This window comes from Sapajus apella, unplaced genomic scaffold, assembly GCF_009761245.1.
Source record: "Sapajus apella isolate SASKATOON/1434 unplaced genomic scaffold, GSC_monkey_1.0 scaffold59, whole genome shotgun sequence".
Taxonomy (NCBI): Eukaryota; Metazoa; Chordata; class Mammalia; order Primates; family Cebidae; genus Sapajus; species Sapajus apella.
The window spans coordinates 12,542,447-12,562,097 of record NW_022436999.1 but is presented as its reverse complement, the minus strand read 5'-3'; the positions used below and the strand labels follow the sequence as shown (position 1 = coordinate 12,562,097).

The 19,651-nt window shown below is 35.8% G+C and overlaps 1 protein-coding gene across 1 annotated transcript in view; it reads right to left on the bottom strand.

The window, feature by feature from the left end:
- The window catches only part of CUNH14orf39 (chromosome unknown C14orf39 homolog), a 60,027-nt gene that overhangs the window by 20,476 nt on the left and 19,900 nt on the right, over window positions 1-19,651 (bottom strand). The window contains exons 8-12 of the mRNA XM_032246046.1: window positions 18,591-18,718; window positions 17,672-17,748; window positions 10,767-10,852; window positions 10,614-10,672; window positions 7,933-7,994 (exon numbers count right to left, since the gene is read on the bottom strand). Coding sequence (XP_032101937.1) covers window positions 7,933-7,994; window positions 10,614-10,672; window positions 10,767-10,852; window positions 17,672-17,748; window positions 18,591-18,718 — 412 coding nt within the window. The remainder of the gene's footprint in view (window positions 1-7,932; window positions 7,995-10,613; window positions 10,673-10,766; window positions 10,853-17,671; window positions 17,749-18,590; window positions 18,719-19,651) is intronic.

The following is a 19,651-nucleotide window of genomic DNA, read 5'->3' as shown; positions in this document are numbered from 1 at the left end:
TGATTTTTCTTTTAAAATTTATTTTAAAATTTCAATATGCTCTTTGGATGAGAATTATACATGCTACCTCCTTGAAAGTGAAAAGTGATTTACTTGTAAGCAATCTTGCTCTCATTGATTAATTATATTTTCACACTTTTTTGACTTCATTAATCTGTTATGCTACTTCCTCTACAATAATTAAGATTCTGAATATTAATTTTCCTTTATGTCATTTTGTAGGATAGAGATGTGATTTCTCACATATACTTGTTATTCCAAATCCCATTACAGAAATAATTTGGGTCCCTTCATCAAAAAGATTAAAATGTTCTTATTACATGTATTTCTTTACAGCAAAATACTACTTGTTTCTCTTATTTTAACCTTTAATAGTTAGACTGAACTTAATATACATTATTTACATTTATTATCAGTAAAGTATTCTGCTATTTAAATAATGCTTTCAAGATACTTTTATGGCAACCCTGCTCTTGAATTGCCATGATGAATCATTCAATCTTACCAAACAAAATTATTTTCATTAATCATGATTTAGTTGTGGTCAATATATGCTGTCACTTACTAATCATAACTTTTTGTATATATTTTTTAATTTTTAAAAAAATTATTGGAGGAGGATCCAAGATGGCCGTTTAGGAACAGGTCAGGATTGCAGCTCCCAGTGAAAGTGCAGAGGGTGAGTGGACGCCGCATTTTTATTGCCCACAGACTAGGAGATTCCCAGGTGGAGGAGCTCCACAGGTCGCCAGCACGGCTGTTTCAGCCAGCGCGGCCGCTGCTTTGCCCTGCGCGGCTGCTTTGTCGGCGCCCCGGAGCAGTGGTTCTCTGGTTCTCCGTACAAAATACACCGGTCTGGGTGCCCTTTTGGCTGGCAGTTGGAGCCACGGGAAGTCGCCCATTGGTCTGTTTAAAAAGGGGACTGAGCAGAGAACCAGGACAGTAGATTCCAAGGCAAAAAAAAAAGCGCCACAAACCTCAGTGCCGCTGTTCAAGCCAGTGCAGTGAGTGGCCGCAGGGGAAAACAAACAGACCCCCGCGCCTCTTCAACAGGCGACTGGAACACCAAATTAAAAAAGGCTCTGAGGCAGGGAGCCAGGCGATCAGGCTCGGCTGGTCCCACCCCCACAAAAGAACAGCAACCAGAAACTCTGGATTGAGAGTTTCACAGCAAGCGCAGCCGAACCTGGGTTGGTCCAGCTCTGTGGGGGAGGGGCGTCCACCATTACCGAGGCAGCCCACCACTACGGAGGCAGTCAGCCAATGCTGAGGCAGCCCGCCGTTGCCAAGGCAACCCGCCATTGCTGAGGCAGCCCGCCATTGCCAAGACAACCCACCACTGCAGAGAGACTCTGCCTCCACAGAGGCGGGCCACCATCACCAAGGCAGTTCTAACTACACCCATATAAACAGGACTGCAGGGAAGTTCACTCGGCAGCTGGAGGAGCCCACAGCAGCTCAGCAAAGCCTCTACAGGCAGACAGTGACTAGGCTGCCTCCTTGCTGGGCAGGGCAGCTCTGAAGGAAAAAAAAGAAAAAAAGAGAAGGCAGCAGCATAACCGAAACTCATAAAGCCCTAAATCCCTGGGACAGAGCACGTGGGAACAAAAAGCAGTTTATGAGTTCTGCTGCAGCAGACCTAAATGTACCTGCCCAGCAGCTCTGAATGAACAACAGAGCTCACAGCTCACCATTTGAGCTCCTATAAAGAAGAGACCGTCTCCTCAAGCAGCTCCCTGACCCCTATATATCCAAAGAGCCACCTCATAAAGGAGAGATCAGATTGACACTAGGCAGGTATCCTTCTGGGACAAAGATAGCAGAAGAAGAAAACTGGTAACAACCCTTATTGTTCAGCAGCTGCTGCAGGTGAACTCCAGGCAAGCAGGGCCCGGAGTGAACCTCAGCAGACCTACAGCAGAGGGGCCAGACTGTCAGAAGGAAAACCAAGAAACAGAAATAACTTCATCATCAACAAACAGAACGTCAATCTGAAAGATTTGAGACCCAATCTGAAAGCCAGCAACTACAAAGTCGACAGGTGGATAAATCCTTAAAGATGGGAAGAAACCAGTGCAAAAAGGATGAAAACACCCGAAACCAGAACACCTCTCCTCCTACAAGGGATCACAACTCCTCACCAGCAAGGGAACAAGGTTGGATGGAGAACGAGTGTGATGAAATGACAGAATCAGACTTCAGAAGGTGGGTAGTAAGAAACTTCTGTGAACTTAAAGAACATGTTCTAACCAAATGCAAAGAAACTAAGAACCTTGAAAAAAGATTTGACGAAATGCTAATGAGAATGGAACATAAGTGAATTGATGGAGCTGAAAAACGCAATACGAGAACTTCACGAAGCAGGCACAAGTATCAACAGCCGAATTGACCAAGCAGAAGAAAGGATATCAGAGGTCGAAGATCAACTCAATGAAATAAAACGGGAAGGCAAGACTGGAGAAAAAAGGGTAAAAAGGAATGAACAAAATCTCCAAGAAATGTGGGACTATGTGAAAAGACCTAATCTACGTTTGATAGGTGTACCTGAATGCAACGAAGAGAATGAATCCAAGCTGGAAACTACTCTTCAGGATATTATCCAGGAAAACTTCCCCAACCTAGCAAGGCAGACAAACATTCAAGTCCAGGAAATACAGAGAACACCACAAAGACATTTGTCAAGAAGAGCAACCCCAAGGCACATAATCATCAGACTCACCAGGGTTGAAATGAAGGAGAAAATACTAAGGGCAGCCAGAGAGAAAGGTCGGCTTACCCACAAAGGGAAGCCCATCAGACTCACAGCAGATCTCTCAGCAGAAACCCTACAAGCCAGAAGAGAGTGGGGGCCAATATTCAACATCCTTAAAGAAAAGAACTTTCAACCCAGAATCTCCTATCCAGCCAAACTAAGCTTCATAAGTGAAGGAAAAATAAAATCCTTTGTGAACATGCAAGTACTCAGCGATTTTGTCACCACCAGGCCAGCTTTACAAGAGCTCCTGAAAGAGGCTCTACACATATAAAGGAACAACAAGTACCAGCCACTCCAAAAACATGCCAAAAGGTAAAGAGAATCAACACAATGATGAATCTGCATCAACTAAAGGACAAAACACCCAGCTAGCACCAAAATGGCAGTATCAAATTCACACATAACAATATTAACCCTAAATGTAAATGGACTAAATGCCCCAATCAAAAGACACAGACTGGCAAATTGGATAAAAAGCCAAAACCCATCGGTGTGCTGTATCCAGGAAACCCATCTCACATGCAAGGATACACAAAGGCTCAAAATAAAGGGATGGAGGAAGATTTACCAAGCAAATAGAGAGCAAAAAAAAGCAGGAGTTGCAATTCTCATCTCTGATAAATTAGACTTTAAAGCAACAAAGATCAAAAGAGACAAAGAAGGACATTACATAATGGTAAAAGAACCAATGCAACAAGAAGAGCTAACGATCCTAAATATATACGCACCCAATACAGGAGCACCCAGATACACAAGGCAAGTTCTTAATGACTTACAAAGAGACTTAGACTCCCATACAATAATAGTGGGAGACTTTAACACCCCATTGTCAGTATTAGATAGATCAACCAGACAGAAAATTAGCAAGGATATCCAGGACTTGAACTCAGACCTGGACCAAGCAAACCTAATAGACATTTACAGAACTCTCCACCCCAAAGCCACAGAATATACATTCTTCTCAGCACCACATCCCACCTAGTCTAAAATTGACCACATAATTGGGAGTAAATCACTCCTCAGCAAATGCAAAAGAACGGAAATCGTAACAAACAGTCTCTCAGACCACAGTGCAATCAAGTTAGAACTCAGAATTCAAAAACTAACCCAGAACCGCACAACTTCATGGAAACTGAACAACTTGCTCTTGAATGTTGACTGGATAAACAATGAAATGAAGACAGAAATAAAGATGTTCTTCGAAACCAACAAGAATGAAGACACAACATACCAGAATCTCTGGGACACACTTAAAGCAGTCTCTAGAGGAAAATATATAGCAATAAGTGCCCACATGAGAAGCAAGGAGAGATAAAAAATTGACACCCTATCGTCAAAACTGAAAGAGCTAGAGGAGCAAGATCAAAAAACCTCAAAGTCTAGCAGAAGACAAGAAATAGCTAAGATCAGAGCAGAACTGAAGGAGATAGAGACACAAAAAACCCTTCAAAAAATCAATAAATCCAGGAGCTGGTTTTTTGAAAAGATCAACAAAATATACAGACCACTAGCCAGATTAATAAAAAAGAAAAGAGAGAATAACCAAATTGATGCAATAAAAAACGATAAAGGGGATATCACCACAGATTCCACAGAAATTCAAACCATGATCAGAGATTATTACAAACAACTCTATGCACATAAACTAATAAACCTGGAAGAAATGGATAAATTCCTGGACACTTGCCTCCTCCCAAGCCTAAACCAGGAAGAAGCCGAAACCTTGAACAGATCCATAACAAGGCCTGAAGTTGAGGCAGCAATTAAGAGCTTACCACCCAAAAAAAGCCCAGGTCCAGATGGGTTCACAGACGAATTCTACCAGACATGCAAAGAGGAGCTGGTACCATTCCTTCTGAAACTATTTCAAACAATACAAAAAGAGGGAATTCTTCCCAAATCATTTTATGAGACCAACATCATCCTGATTCCAAAACCCGGCAGAGACTCAACAAGAAAAGAAAACTTCAGGCCAATATCCATGATGAACATAGATGCAAAAATCTTCAATAAAATACTGACAAGCCGATTGCAACAGCACATCAAAAAGCTTATCCATCATAATCAAGCAGGCTTCATCCTGGGGATGCAAGGCTGGTTCAACATACGCAAGTCTATAAATGTAATTCACCACATAAACAGAGCCAAAGACACAAACCACATGATTATCTCAACTGATGCAGAGAAGGCCTTTGACAAAATTCAACAGCCCTTTATGCTAAAAACCTTCAATAAGCTAGGTATTGATGGAACGTATCTCAAAATAATAAAAGCTATTTATGACAAACCAACAGCCAATATCATACTGAATGGGCAAAAACTGGAAGCATTCCCCTTGAAATGTGGCACCAGACAAGGATGCCCGCTCTCACCACTGCTATTCAATATAGTATTAGAAGTTCTAGCCAGAGCAATCAGGCAAGAAAAAGAAATAAAGTGCATTCAAATAGGAAAGGAGGAAGTCAAATTGTCTCTATTTGCAGACGACATGATTGTATATCTAGAAGACCCCATCGTCTCAGCCCCAAACCTCCTGAAACTGATAAGCAAGTTCAGCAAAGTCTCAGGATACAAAATCAATGTGCAAAAATCACATGCATTCCTATACACCAATAACAGACTTAAAGAGAGCCACATCAAGAACAAACTTCCATTCACAATTGCCACAAAGAGAATAAAATACCTAGAAATACAACTAACAAGGAACGTAAAGGGCCTCTTCAAGGAGAACTACAAGCCACTGCTCAACGAAATCAGAGAGGACACAAACAGATGGAGAAACATTCCATGTTCATGGTTAGGAAGAATCAATATCGTGAAAATGGCCATACTGCCCAAAGTAATTTACAGATTCAATGCTATCCCCATCAAGCTACCAATAACCTTCTTCACAGAACTGGAAAAAATCACCTTAAACTTCATATGGAAACAAAAGAGAGCCGGCGCATAGCCAAGTCAATTCCAAACAAAAAGAACAAAGCAGGAGGCATCACACTACCAGACTTCAAACTATATTACAAGGCTACAGTAACCAAAACAGCATGGTACTGGTACCAAAACAGAGATATAGAACAATGGAACAGAACAGAGGTCTCAGAGGCAACACAACATATCTACAACCATCTGATCTTTGACAAACCAGACAAAAACAAGCAATGGGGAAAGGATTCCCTGTTCAATAAATGGTGTTGGGAAAGCTGGCTAGCCATGTGCAGAAAGCACAAACTGGACCCCTTCCTGACACCTTACACTAAAATTAACTCCAGATGGATTAAAGACTTAAACATAAGACCTAACACCATAAAAACCCTAGAAGAAAATCTAGGCAAAACCATTCAGGACATAGGTGTAGCCAAGGACTTCATGACCAAAACACCAAAAGCATTGACAACAAAAGCCAAAATAGACAAATGGGACCTAATCAAACTCCACAGCCTCTGCACAGCAAAAGAAACAGTCATTAGAGTGAATCGGCAACCAACAGAATGGGAAAAAATTTTTGCAGTTTACCCATCTGACAAAGGGCTGATATCCAGAATTTACAAAGAACTAAAACAGATTTACAAGAAAAAAACTAACAAGCCCATTCAAAAGTGGGCAAAGGATATGAACAGATACTTTACAAAAGAAGACATACATGAGGCCAACAAACATATGAAAAAATGCTCAACATCACTGGTCATCAGAGAAACTCAAATCAAAACAACATTGAGATACCATCTCACGCCAGTTAGAATGGCGATCATTAAAAAATCTGGAGACAACAGATGCTGGAGAGAATGTGGAGAAATAGGAACACTTTTGCACTGTTGGTGGGAGTGTAAATTAGTTCAACCATTGTGGAAGACAGTGTGGCGATTCCTCAAGGGCCTAGAAATAGAAATTCCATTTGACCCAGCAATCCCATTACTGGGTATATATCCAAAGGATTACAAATCGTTCTACTATAAGGACATGTGCACACGAATATTCATTGCAGCACTGTTTACAATAGCAAAGACCTGGAACCAACCCAAATGCCCATCGACGATAGACTGGAGAGGGAAAATGTGGCACATATACACCATGGAATATTATGCAGCCATCAAAAACGATGAGTTTGTGTCCTTTGTAGGGACATGGATGAACCTGGAAACCATCATTCTCAGCAAACTGACAGAAGAGCAGAAGATCAAACACCGCATGTTCTCACTCATAGGTGGGTGTTGAACAATGAGAACACATGGACACGGGGAGGGGAGCACTACACACTGGGGTCAGTTGGGGGGAAATAGGGGAGGGACGGTGGGGGGTGGGGAGCTGGGGAGAGATAGCAAGGGGAGAAATGCCAGATGTAGGTGATGGGGAGGAAGGCAGCAAATCACACTGCCACATGTGTACCTATGCAACAATTTTTCATGTTCTTCACATGTACCCCAAAACCTAAAATGCAATAAAATAAATGGGAAAAAAAAAGATTTAACCAAAAAAAAATTATTGATGCATAATAGTGTACATAGTTTTGGGATACATGTGATAATTTAACACATTCATGTAATTAATAAATATCAAATCAGTGTACTTGGGATATCCATTACCTTAACACCATCACACTATCCATTCACACTATCTTTTCTTTATGCTAGCAACTTTGAATTATTCTCTTCTATTTTGACAGGTAAAATAGATGGCTGTAAGCTACAGTCACCATACTGATCTATCTAGCACAAGTCTTTATTTCTTCTATCAAACTAAATAGTCGTACCCATTAATCAGCTTCTCTACATTCCTCCTTCCCTACTACCCTTCCTGGACTCTGGCAACCACCAATCCGCCCTGTATCATCTTGAGATCTGCTTTTTTAGCTCCCACATATGAGTGAGAAGATGATATTTGTCTTTCTGTGCTTTGTTTATTTTGCTTAACATAATGACCACAAGTTCTAACCACGTTCTTGCAAATAACTGAATTTCACTCTTTTTTTATGGCTGAATAATATATTTTTGTATATTTTCATATAAAATATTTGTGGCTTCATCTTTTAATCTGAAAAATGGAATATGTAACTCTCCAGAAACTTGATCACCAAGCTAACAGTATCTCACATAAATCATTGTACTACATCTGAAATTAAAATAGAGATAGTATTTTTAATTGGAATTTTTGCTTAGAAATTAGAAATCAAACATTTGACTTACTTGTGAAGTACATTTTGATTCTCTTACTTGTCTTATTGCCCCTTTATCTCCATACTCAGCATCTGTTGTCATATGAGAACAAACTATTTTTCTCTTTTTGTAATTTTATTATAAAATAAAATGTTAGTCTAACCATTTGAAATTGCCAATATTTAGCTGTTTTAACCTACAAAAATGGCAGTTTCATATAGTTCAACGTAATACATACATATAAGAGAATAAAACACAATATGAACAGTTTAACAAACAAAATTATAAAGAGCACCCATGTAACCCACCCAAATAAAGAAATACAACATCATGAACACTTTAAAAGGTTTCATATTCTCCATGTCTTACTCCTCAGAGGTAATCACTATCCTGACTTTTGTGACAATCATTTCCTTAGTTTGCTTTATATTGTTTTATCATCTAAATAATATAGCCTGTTTTTCCTGTTTTAAATGTTATATAATAAAAGAACGTATGTATGCTCTTATGTTTTGCTTTTTTTGTTTTTCATATACATGTGAGATGCATCCATATTATCGCACAAAGACACAGTTCTTTTATTTTTACTGACGTAAAGTATTCCATTGCACAAACACAATATATCTATCTGTTCTACTGCAAATGAATACTTGAAGTGTTTCTGCTTTCACGCTATTATAACCAATGATATTATAAACATTATTTTACATATATCCTTGTATGTATGTACTTGTATTTCTTTAGGTATATACCTAGGATTGGAAATTGGGTAATAAGGTATGTATATCTCTCATTTAACTAGATGCCAATTTTTTCCCAAATGGTTGGAACAATTTTTTGTGGTAATGTGTCATTCTGAATTACTCCAGGAAATTGTTCAATCTCATGAGGCAAAATGATTAGCTCCAATTATAATTTACGTATGGTCTCAATATGTAGTCATTTATTAATGGAGTCCCCAATAGTTTATGAGAGTTCCTATTGCCCTGCATTCTCCTACTTACTATTGTCAGACTTTTTGAATTTTGCTAATCTGATGGATGTGTAATCATACCTCACTGTAGTTTTATTTTGAGTTCCCTGATTTTCACATGCTTATCTGCCACAAAATATTCTCTTTTCTAAAGTGTATACTTTCATACTTTGGATATATTTCCAATTGGGTTTTCTCCTTTTTTCTTCTTCATTTGTAGAAGTTCTTCACACATTTTGGAAACTACTCTTTTGAAAGTTTAATTGTACTTCAAATATATTATTTGGCTATGTACTCTTTTTACTGTATCTTTTGATAAACAGAAATTCTTAATTTAAATATTGCCAAATTTCTTCATCTTTCTTTCATGATTGGACTTTTTAATGCTTGAGAAATCCTTTCCTATCTTGAAGTCATGAAGATGTTTTGTTATTTGATCTTCTGAGAGCTTTACAGTTTTTGTCTCTTACGTTTAAGTCATAAGCATTATTTTTTACCACATATTAATTTCTTCAAAAGATGGGTTTGAAAATTACCAAAAAAAATCCTATTAAATTCCAAAATAATTGTATTCATTCTTGGGTATGAAACCTCACTATATATGCTCAACAGCAGGTAGGACTTTGTGAGATATATGCATTTCCCCATCTTCCTAGAGATTAGCTCTTCCTCCTTGTCTAACACTCTGTCAGCTTGGCATATATAAACAGGTAAAATAGATCACCTGCACAGATAATATATAATTTTTTTCTCCCAGAAGGAGGCATGGAGAATATTCATCTGTGTGGAATAAACATATTGTGTTAGGTGAATCCTATACTGAATGAGAGAGAAAGACTCATGATATGTTAAGTGACCATTCTAAATATACATCTATTTCATGCTGTCAGAATAAGGCATTTTTAAAACTTCAAAACAAAAGTCAGTTATCAGACAAAAAGAGATGTAGACTTTTATATACTTACATAAATAGAGCAATGGTCATGCATTACTGGTCTACCAAAATATATATACATCTGTGTGGTATATATTATGTATACAAACACTCACATGTGAACATGTTTATATACATATGTATACATGTATACACATGTGTGTGTATATATACATAAAGAGAGAGAGAGAGTTCATATTTTCAAGGGTGTGTCAACGTTAGAAAAGCTAAATGACTTGGGGATGACAAACTCATATATATATGACAAACATATATATATATTCTGTGACCCTTCAGTAACTTTATTCAAAGAAAATAGTCCAAGGTATTAAAATATTATATAGTAGCATTATTTATAATAGTAAAAAATGGAAATAACAAAATAAATAAATTATGGAAAATCCACACAATGGAACATTATACAGTCATTACAAATAAAATCTATTTACTAACGTATAGAAAAAAACCTCAGTAGTATGTCAAGTGGGAAAAAAGAATAACAAATTATGTATATGATTCAAACTTGGGGAAAAAAATGCATAAAAAAGTATACATGATTATTAATGGTGCTCAGTTATGTCTGAGTGGTGATATTTTTGTTTTCTTTGTATCTTTCTTTGTTTCCCAAATATTCTACAATAAAATGTGTTTGTTTTATATTTAGGGAAGATGTATTTTAAAGCCAGGCATGCATGAACAGTTAACCAGAGATGCAAATAATCCAAAGAACTTATTTGACTAATATGAAAACCTGAGGTAATTTGTTACCCCTACTTCATAGAAAAAAATATAAATGGCAAATACCTTTATCTCCTTTTTCAAACCACTGACTGGAATTTGATTGTTTCTGTGGGGTTAACAATCTAAAATGCAATAAATATAATTTGTATATTTTTCTGAGTTGATATTCACAAATTATTTCAGAGATTAAAGCATTTTCTTATTTTTAAAAGTTACCTGACTTGCATAAAATTTTGTGAACTTTTGATAGTTGTAACATGTGAACATTTTGAATGGTTATCCACAGCAGAGTCATTAAATATCTGAAAGAAAGAAATTAAGCCTCTAACTTGGCTACAAAAAGCAATACAAATTTTTTGCTTGTCATAGCAACTTAGAACTCTCATTTCATTAGCATTTCATCCTTATCATCATTACCATCATTATCAACATCAACAACTACACACATGAACTGAAACCATTACATACAAAACATTAAGTCGAATACTGAGAAACAAAAAGTTTAAGAATTTAATGTTTTTGACAAATATAGTAATGATTTGTAGTAGTATTTCTATATTTAAGATAAACCTTTTAAAATTTATACCACCCACATTCATGACTCATCAGGTAAATCTTACCGTTTTCTCAACTGATAATCTGAATTTCCGTGTCCCTCCATTCTATAACCTCTCAAATTTAACACAGGAAAGCAAAACAAGAGATTAAAAGATTAAAGACTGAAACTTTCCTCCTTATACACATATAAAAGAGATTTGTTCCATTTTAACTTTAAATTGTTTAATATCTAGCTGGGTGTGGTGACCTATAATCCCAATACTTTCAGAGACTGAGGCAGGAGGCTCACTTGAGCATCAGGAGTTCAAGACCATCCTGTACAACATAGACCCCATCCCTACAAAAATTTTAAAAATTAGCTGAGTTTGATAGCCTGATGTCCTAGCATCAGGGGTGAGGGAGGGGTTGAGGTGTGACAATCCACTGAGCCCAGGATTTCAAGGCTACAGTGAGCCATAATCGAGCCACTGCACTCCAGCCTGGAGGCGACACAGCAAGACTATGTCTCAAAACCAAATTGTTTAATATTAATATCTAAACCTTGTTTTATTAATGTTTGTTTCAAGCATTTGCTTTCCTTGAATCACTCATTATAAAGAGTCCCTGCTTTTTGTTATTTAACTCAAAATGACAACATAGTTTTAACAGAAAAGTTTATCTCATCTTTTTTGTTATATCAGACATTGATCTTAATTCTGTCATCTTACTGTGCTCTTCAGCTGTAAGAAAAAGTGTCAACTTCCTTTAAAGAACAAGTGATGCTACTGTTTTGATGTATGCTTTAAACCAAGCTTGTTCAACCCATAGCCAGCAGGCTGCATGTGGTCCAGAATGGCTCTGATTGTGGCCCAACACAAATTTCTAAACTTTCTTAAAACATGAGATTTTTTTTTTTTTTGAGGTTGTTTGTTTGTTTGTTTTTAGCTCATCAGTTATCGATAGTGTTAGTGTATTTTATGTGTGGCCCAATACAATTCTTCTTTTTCCAATGTGGGCCAGGTAAGCCAAAGGATTGGACACTCCTGCAAGCAGTATACATGTCTATATGTCTCCTCGTACAAGTACCTGTATAAATATTTCAAATATTTGTTTCAAGTAGATGTCAAGCAGTAGAATTGCTAAGTATATACATTTTTATTTGTAATAAATTTATATTGTGAATCAGTCCTCCGAAGTGGTTGTACCAAATTACACTTCCACTATTCTTGACCTCACTAAATAATATCAGGCAAATATTATAAATCTGCTAATCTGATAGGTAAAACCAGGCATTTTTTTTTTGTATTTGTGCATGTGAAAGCACATTTTTTTTATTTATTCCAATTTTATTACAAATATTATCACTTTTTTCTTATACCTTAAGTTCTGGGGTACATGTGCAGAATGTAGAGGTTTGCTACACAGGTATACACATGCCATGATTGTTTGCTGCACCCATCAATCCATCATCTACATTAGGTATTCTCCTAATGCTATTTCTCCCCTAGTCCCCCAGCCCCCAACAGGTTCCAGTGTATGATGTTTCCCTCCCTGAGTCCACGTGTTCTCATTGTTCAATTTCTGCTTATGAGTGAGAACATGTGGTGTTTGGTTTTCTGTTCTTGTGTTAGTTTGTTGAGAATGATGGTTTCTAGCTTCATCCATGTCCCTGCATAGGACATGAACTCATCTTTTTATGGCTGCATGGTATTCCATGCTGCATATGGGCCACATTCTCTTTATCAGGTCTATCACTGATGGGCATTTTCATTGGTTCCAAGTCTTTGCTATTCTGAATAGTGCTGCAGTAAACATACATGTGCATGTGTCTTTATGGTAGAATGACTTATAATCCTATACGCATATACCCAGTAATGGGATTGCTGGGTCAAGTGGTATTTCTGGTTTTAGATTCTTGAGAACTGTCACACTGTCTTCCACAATGGTTGAACTAATTTAAACTCCTACCAACAGTGTAAAAGCATTCCTATTTCTTCACATCCTCTCCAGCATCTGTTGTCTCCTGACTTTTTACGCCATTCTTACTGGCATGAGATGGTATCTCATTGTGGTTTTGATTTACATTTCTCTAATGACAAGTAATGATGAGCTTTTTCTCATATTTGTGGGACACATAAATGTCTTCTTTTGAGGAGTGTTTGTTCATATCCTTTGTCCATTTTTTGTTGAGGTTGTTTGTTTTTTTCTTGTAAATTTAAGTTCTTTGTAGATTCTGGATGTTAGCTGTTTGTCAGGTGGATAGATTGCAAACATTTTTTCCCATTCTGTAGGTTGCCTAGTCACTCTGATGATAGTTTCTGTTGCTGTGCAGAAACTCTTTAGTTTAATTAGGTCCCATTTGTCTATTTTGGCTTTTGTTGCCATTGCTTTTTGTGTTTTAGTCATGAAGTCTTTGTGCATGCTTATATCCTGAATGGTATTGCCTAGGTTTAATCCAGGGATTTTGTGGTTTTAGGTCTTACATTTAAGTCTTTAATCCATCTTGAGTTAATTTTTGTGTAAGAGATAAGAAAGGGGTCCAGCTTCAATTTTCTGCATATGGCTAGCCAGTTTTCCCAAAGCCATTTAATAAATAAGGAATCTTTTGTCCATTGCTTTTTATTGTCAGGTTTGTCAAAGATCAGACGGTTATAGATGTGGGGTGTTATTTCTGAGGCCTCTGTTCTGTTCTATATGTCTGTTTTGGTACCAGTACCATGCTGTTTTGATTACTGTAGCCTTGTAGTATAGTTTGAAGTCAGGTAGTGTGATGCCTTCAGCTTTGTTCTTTTTGCTCAGAACTGTCTTGGCTATGTGGGCTCTTTTTTGATTCCATATAAAATTTAGGTTTTTCTAACTCTGTGAAGAAAGTCAATGGTAGCTTGATGGGGATAGCATTGTATGGAATGTTTTTCCATCTGTTTGTGTTCTCTCTTAGTTCCTTGAGCAGTGGTTTGTAGTTCTTTTTGAATAGATCCTTCACATCCCTTGTTAGTTGTATTCCTAGGTATTTTATTCTCTTGGTAGCAATTGTTAATGGAATTTCACTCATGATTTGGCTCTCTGTTTCTGGCGTACAGGAATGCTTGTGAGTTTTTCACATTCATTTTGTATCCTGAGACTTTGCTGAAGTTGCTTATCAGCTTAAGGAGATTTTGGACTGAGACGATGGGGTTTTCTAAATATACAATCATGTCATCTGCAAACAGAAACAATTTGACTTTCTCTCTTCCTATTTGAATACAGTTTATTTCTTTCTCTTCCTGATTGCCCTGGCCAGAACGTCCAGTAATATGTTGAATAGGCATGGTGAGAGAGGACATCCTTGTCTTGTGCTGGTTTTCAAAGGGAATACTTCCAGCTTTTGCCCATTCAGTATGATATTGGCTGTGGGTTTGTCATAAATAGTTCTTACTATTTTGAGATATGTTCCATCAATACCTAGTTTATTCAGAGTTTTTAGCCTGTAGCAGTGTTGAATTTTATTGAAGGTCATTTCTACATCTATTGAGATAATCGTGGTTTTTGTCACTGCTTCTGTTTATGTGATGGATTACGTTTATTGATTTGCTTATGTTGAACCAGCCTTGCATCCCAGGGAAGAAGCTGACTTGATCATGATGGATAATCTTTTGGATGTTCTGCTGGATTCAGTTTGCCAGTATTTTACTGAGGATTTTTGCATGGATGTTCGTCAGGGATATTGGCCAGAAATTTTCTTTTTTTGTTTTGTCTCTGCTAGGAAACCAAGTATTTTAATGGATTAATTTGCATTTCCCTGTACTCGTGGGGTCTGGCATCTTGTTATGTTTAGTGATCTTTTGGCTTTCCTTTTCTGTACACCGTCTTCTTATCGTTTGTCCATTTTAATTATCTCTTTATAATTTGCAAGAGTTCCTGCATATTTCTTTATATAGTATACACTCTAGATGCCAATCTTTTGCTCATTCTGTCATTGTCTTTTAACTTTGTTAGTGTCTTTTGTAATATATAAGTTTTTAATTTTGATGTAGTCCATTGATCACTTTGTCCTTCTCCTTTACCACACTGTTATAATTACTATGTTTTGCTAATATTTTAAAATGTTTGGGGTGATAGAAACATTCTGGAATTAGAGTGGTAATGGTTACACAACCTTATGATATACTAAAAACCACTAAATCTACACTTTTAAGTGGTAGCTTTCATGGTATATGAATTATACCTCAGTGAAAGAAGAAAAATTATGAACATTTTGACATATGGATATACAGATCCCCCTCTTTATCTTGCTAGTTTTTTGGGGGAGGGTTATCTTTGTGTTCGACTTGTATTTTTTAAATTATAGTAAGTGAAAATAGCAAGTTTTTAGAATTCATTGAGATATACTTTTTATTCTAGTAATAGGTCAATTTTGGTGAATATTGCAAATAAAAACTTAATTGTATTCTGTGTACATTGGGCACAAAGTTTGCTAATTGTGCTATTCAGATTCCCTAAATCCTTACTTACTTTTCACCTATTTGATTTACCTCTGTGTCAGACTACCATTTGCCTATCCTATCCAAAATCTAATCTCTCCTTGTGTTCTACTTTAAAAAACAAAGAAACAAACAAAAAACCCTGTTTCTCAACCTTTCCTGCAGATAGAGGTACCCAAATGACCAAGTTCTGGCCAATGAAATGACATCATAAATTGTTTAAGGAGCTTTCAGGAAAAATCCTTAAAAATGGCGCTGACTCAGCTAGCCCTTCTCCCCTTTTTCTTTCTTGCCTGGAAGGCAGATATGATGGCAAATTTATATGGTCACCTTCTGACCATGCAGTGACCTAGAGGTAAAAGCATAGCATGAAAAATAGCAGGAAAAGAAAGCATAGATGAAGCTTGAGAAATAATGACATTATTGAGATGTCATTATTGTTGAGATGATGCTATCAGTCCTGAATCTGAGTCACCTACTTTAGAATTTCATGGCAAGTAAGAGAAAAATAAATGTTTATCTTGTTTAAGATGCTATTATTTCATTGGTTTGGTTTTGTATTGTTTCACATGCAGCCAAATTCAACTCCAAAACTCACAATCAGGACTTTTTTTGAGAGAGCTATTATAACCTTCTTGCTTTAACTGTGTATTCGACCGTTTCTTTGAAAGTCTGCCAAATTCTGCTTTACGTATTTTAAAACTCTGTAATTTTGGTGCATCGTGGATTTTATAATTTCTTGGTAAACTGTTATTTTTAAAAATATGAAATATATTTACCCCATTAATGCTTTTCACCCTGAACTCTCATATAACATTGTTACATCTGCCTTGTTTTTGTCTGCATTTGCCTGGTTCTTTCTTTTTTATTCAACCCAATGTCAAGTTGTTTCTTCTATTCTTTTTTAATAGCATATACCTGTATTTTGTTTATATATCCCATAGAAGTCCTTGTGTCTTTTAATGGGGGTTTAATTCAGTCACATTTTTGTGGTTACTAATGTGTTCAGAACTATTTCTGGCATCTTATTTTTCTGTTTACAATGCTTTCCAGCTGTTTATTTTTACCCCCATTACTATCTTTTGTTGGACTGATTAATTTTGTTTTATCTTTTTTCTTCTACTGTTTTAAAACTAACGCATTCCATTTCTCTTCTGGTGGTTATCCTTAAATGTTTAACATATATGCATAAATTTACATTTTTCCAACAATGTATAGAGTTCATCAGTGTTCATATCTTCTCCCTACCTCCATCCTTAAATCAAAAATAGAACTCTAGTAAATGTTTATTTTTCCTGTTTATCTTTCCACCCTCATCCTATATTGACATCATCTGGAATTTCAGTACTAGATATGAAAATTTTTATAAGTTAAGTTTCACTAATTACTTTGGTCACCACTACTTGTGGAAGAACAATTATATTTTTCATTGAGGCTTTCCCTCTGGACTATTTTCAGGAAGAAGGGAAAGATAAAAAAGTGTGACACTAGCAGTTAGCTCTCTGCTCCTTGTTCTTCCTGGGCATCAAGAACCACCCAGGGGACCTGCCTATCTCTCTCACGCAAGCTTCCATATTCATTCACTGCTTCCACCTGGAGACAGTTGTCCCATTGCTGATGCCTGGTCAAATACACAGTGGATATGAGATGAACAGGGGGTTAAGATGAACAGGAGATTAAACTAACTACCACTGAGGTAATGCAATCAATTACCTTACTCATTATCACTGTATCTTGTGGAATGGTATTCTCCTATGCATGTCCTAGGCAATAATTTCCCTCTTCAATCCAATCCTATTATCTTCCTTCAGGGATTTCTCACAGTTTTATGTCTACTATGTACAGGGCTTGGTATTTTAAAATATCTTTTTCTATTACTTTTAGGAATAAGAGAACAGGTTACAGTACATATTCAGAATGCCGTATTGAAACTCCTTTAAATTTTTTAGACCTTGAGGTTGTACTAATGGCTGATTTAATAAATTTATAACACACACACACACACACACACACACACACACACACACACACATACACACTTCTGTATCTTAAGGGCAGTACATTCATTATCACATTTAACGCAAGCAGGTATTTACTTTATACTATTAAAACAGAAATACTTACCTGTGTATCATTTTCTTTTTGTCTGAAATCAATATTGGCAAGCTTTGACTGCTGCACAGTACTTTCTTCTTTTTTATCTAGATTATTAAATAGTACTACTTTAAATCAATTCTAGAAACAGAATCAAGTATCTTCCCCAACATTTAACCTAAACTTGTAATTTAGAAAATGTATATATAAATATTTAGTTTAAATTAAAATATAAAATTATGAAATTTTTAAAAACTCAATTCCTTACTATATAATAGTTTTATGATAACTATGAAGATGAAATGACAAAAGGACCAATTGACAAAACTATACCTTATAAGGGGTTACCAAAGAAGACATATTAGTTGAGGAGACAAAGAAACCAGCCAATGTAGTTAATCTAATCCATTAGGTTGCTGCAAAAATAATCATGGTTTTGTCATTACTTTTAATGCCAAAACCATTATATAATGGCAAATGCCATTAAATTTTAATCAAAGGCAAAAACTGTGATTACTTTTGCACAAGCTAATAGTTAATTTAATCTGCAGAGCCACTGAATGAAACTTGATTCAAGTATCTCAGTGACCAAGTTACAGATACTATTAGCGTAAGTCTTTTACCTGCCTAAGTCATACATATTGATAATCAACTCCTCAAATGAAAAATATGTAATTTTTCATCATCTTCTAACACTTGTGCAACCAGACTAGAACACTTTTTTTGAAATTTATTGTGTGAATAATTCCTTTCTCGAAGAGAAAAAAGTTAGGTATAGAAGACATATTTTGTTTGCTCTCAGAAAGATCCAAAGCAGTTCTTTCTTGAGTTTATAGGTCTCCAGTATTGTTTCCACTTACACTAAATGATAAATATAATTGCTTCCTTCTATTTCTTCTATGTGTGTGCAAAAAAATAAAGTTTTTAAAATAACAAACAGATATTATACCTGCAACTCTTGGCTCTGAAGAATGCATCTTTATTGGTCTTACAAATTTTTGAGATTCATAAGGAAGAAATAATTGACTGCTTTGAGTTTTATTCAATACAAGTATATGCTCATCTTTTTCAAAAATTCTAAAGAGAAAAGTGAATTACATTAAATATTAGATAAGTTAAAATTAACATTTTAAAACTAGGAGGCATATTTAGATACTATATAGTAAAAATTCCTAATTTTGCAGATAACAAAACTGAGTTCCAGAGAATTTAATAGACCTGCCCAAAATGACAGAATTACTTCATAGTGGTGTCAGTGCAAAAACACACTTCGATTAAGTCCAGTGCTCTTCTCAATATAGTACACTGTTATTTTTAAAATATAATCATTGAAAAAGACTTTCTACACATGTCAAAAACATTTTAAGTCAAACCTTTTAACCACAAATAGCATGCTTCAGATTTCACGGTACTTCAAACTTTAAAAAGAATTATTCAGAAATAAATCAACCAATGTGAATACAGAAATTGTTAAAACAGTATTATAATCATAAATGGGTCTTCTAAGTTTTTTATTAAAAGAATAGTTTTCACTGAATTTTACCTAAATCAAAGAAATAGAATAAACTGTCAAAATGTACATTGAGTAAAAAATGACTAAATATTTATATGTTTCTGTCAATATACAGAATTTTTCTTAAAAGGGTCAATAAAGTTAAATTCTATTTACCTATTTTTTCAATTAACTTCACTATAAAATTAAAGACACACTTGCATTGAATGTGGTACACAGGAGTGGAGGAATCAAGAAAATAGTACATCCAAAAAAGTGGGATCAGGGAAATTAACCTGAGAGAAGAGTGTGTTGAAAAAATCAGGTCAAGGGCCATGAAACTTGAGGAGAGGAGTTTAAGAATGAAAAAGGATAGAGGCGGGGAAAAAAGTAAAAGTTGATCAGAAATAGCAATAGTAATACATGAATTTTTCTGTCATACGATATACGGTAACAGGCAGAATTTATCTTTTTTTTTTTTTTTTTTTTTTGCCTTTGTCACTGATCTCTATTTTATC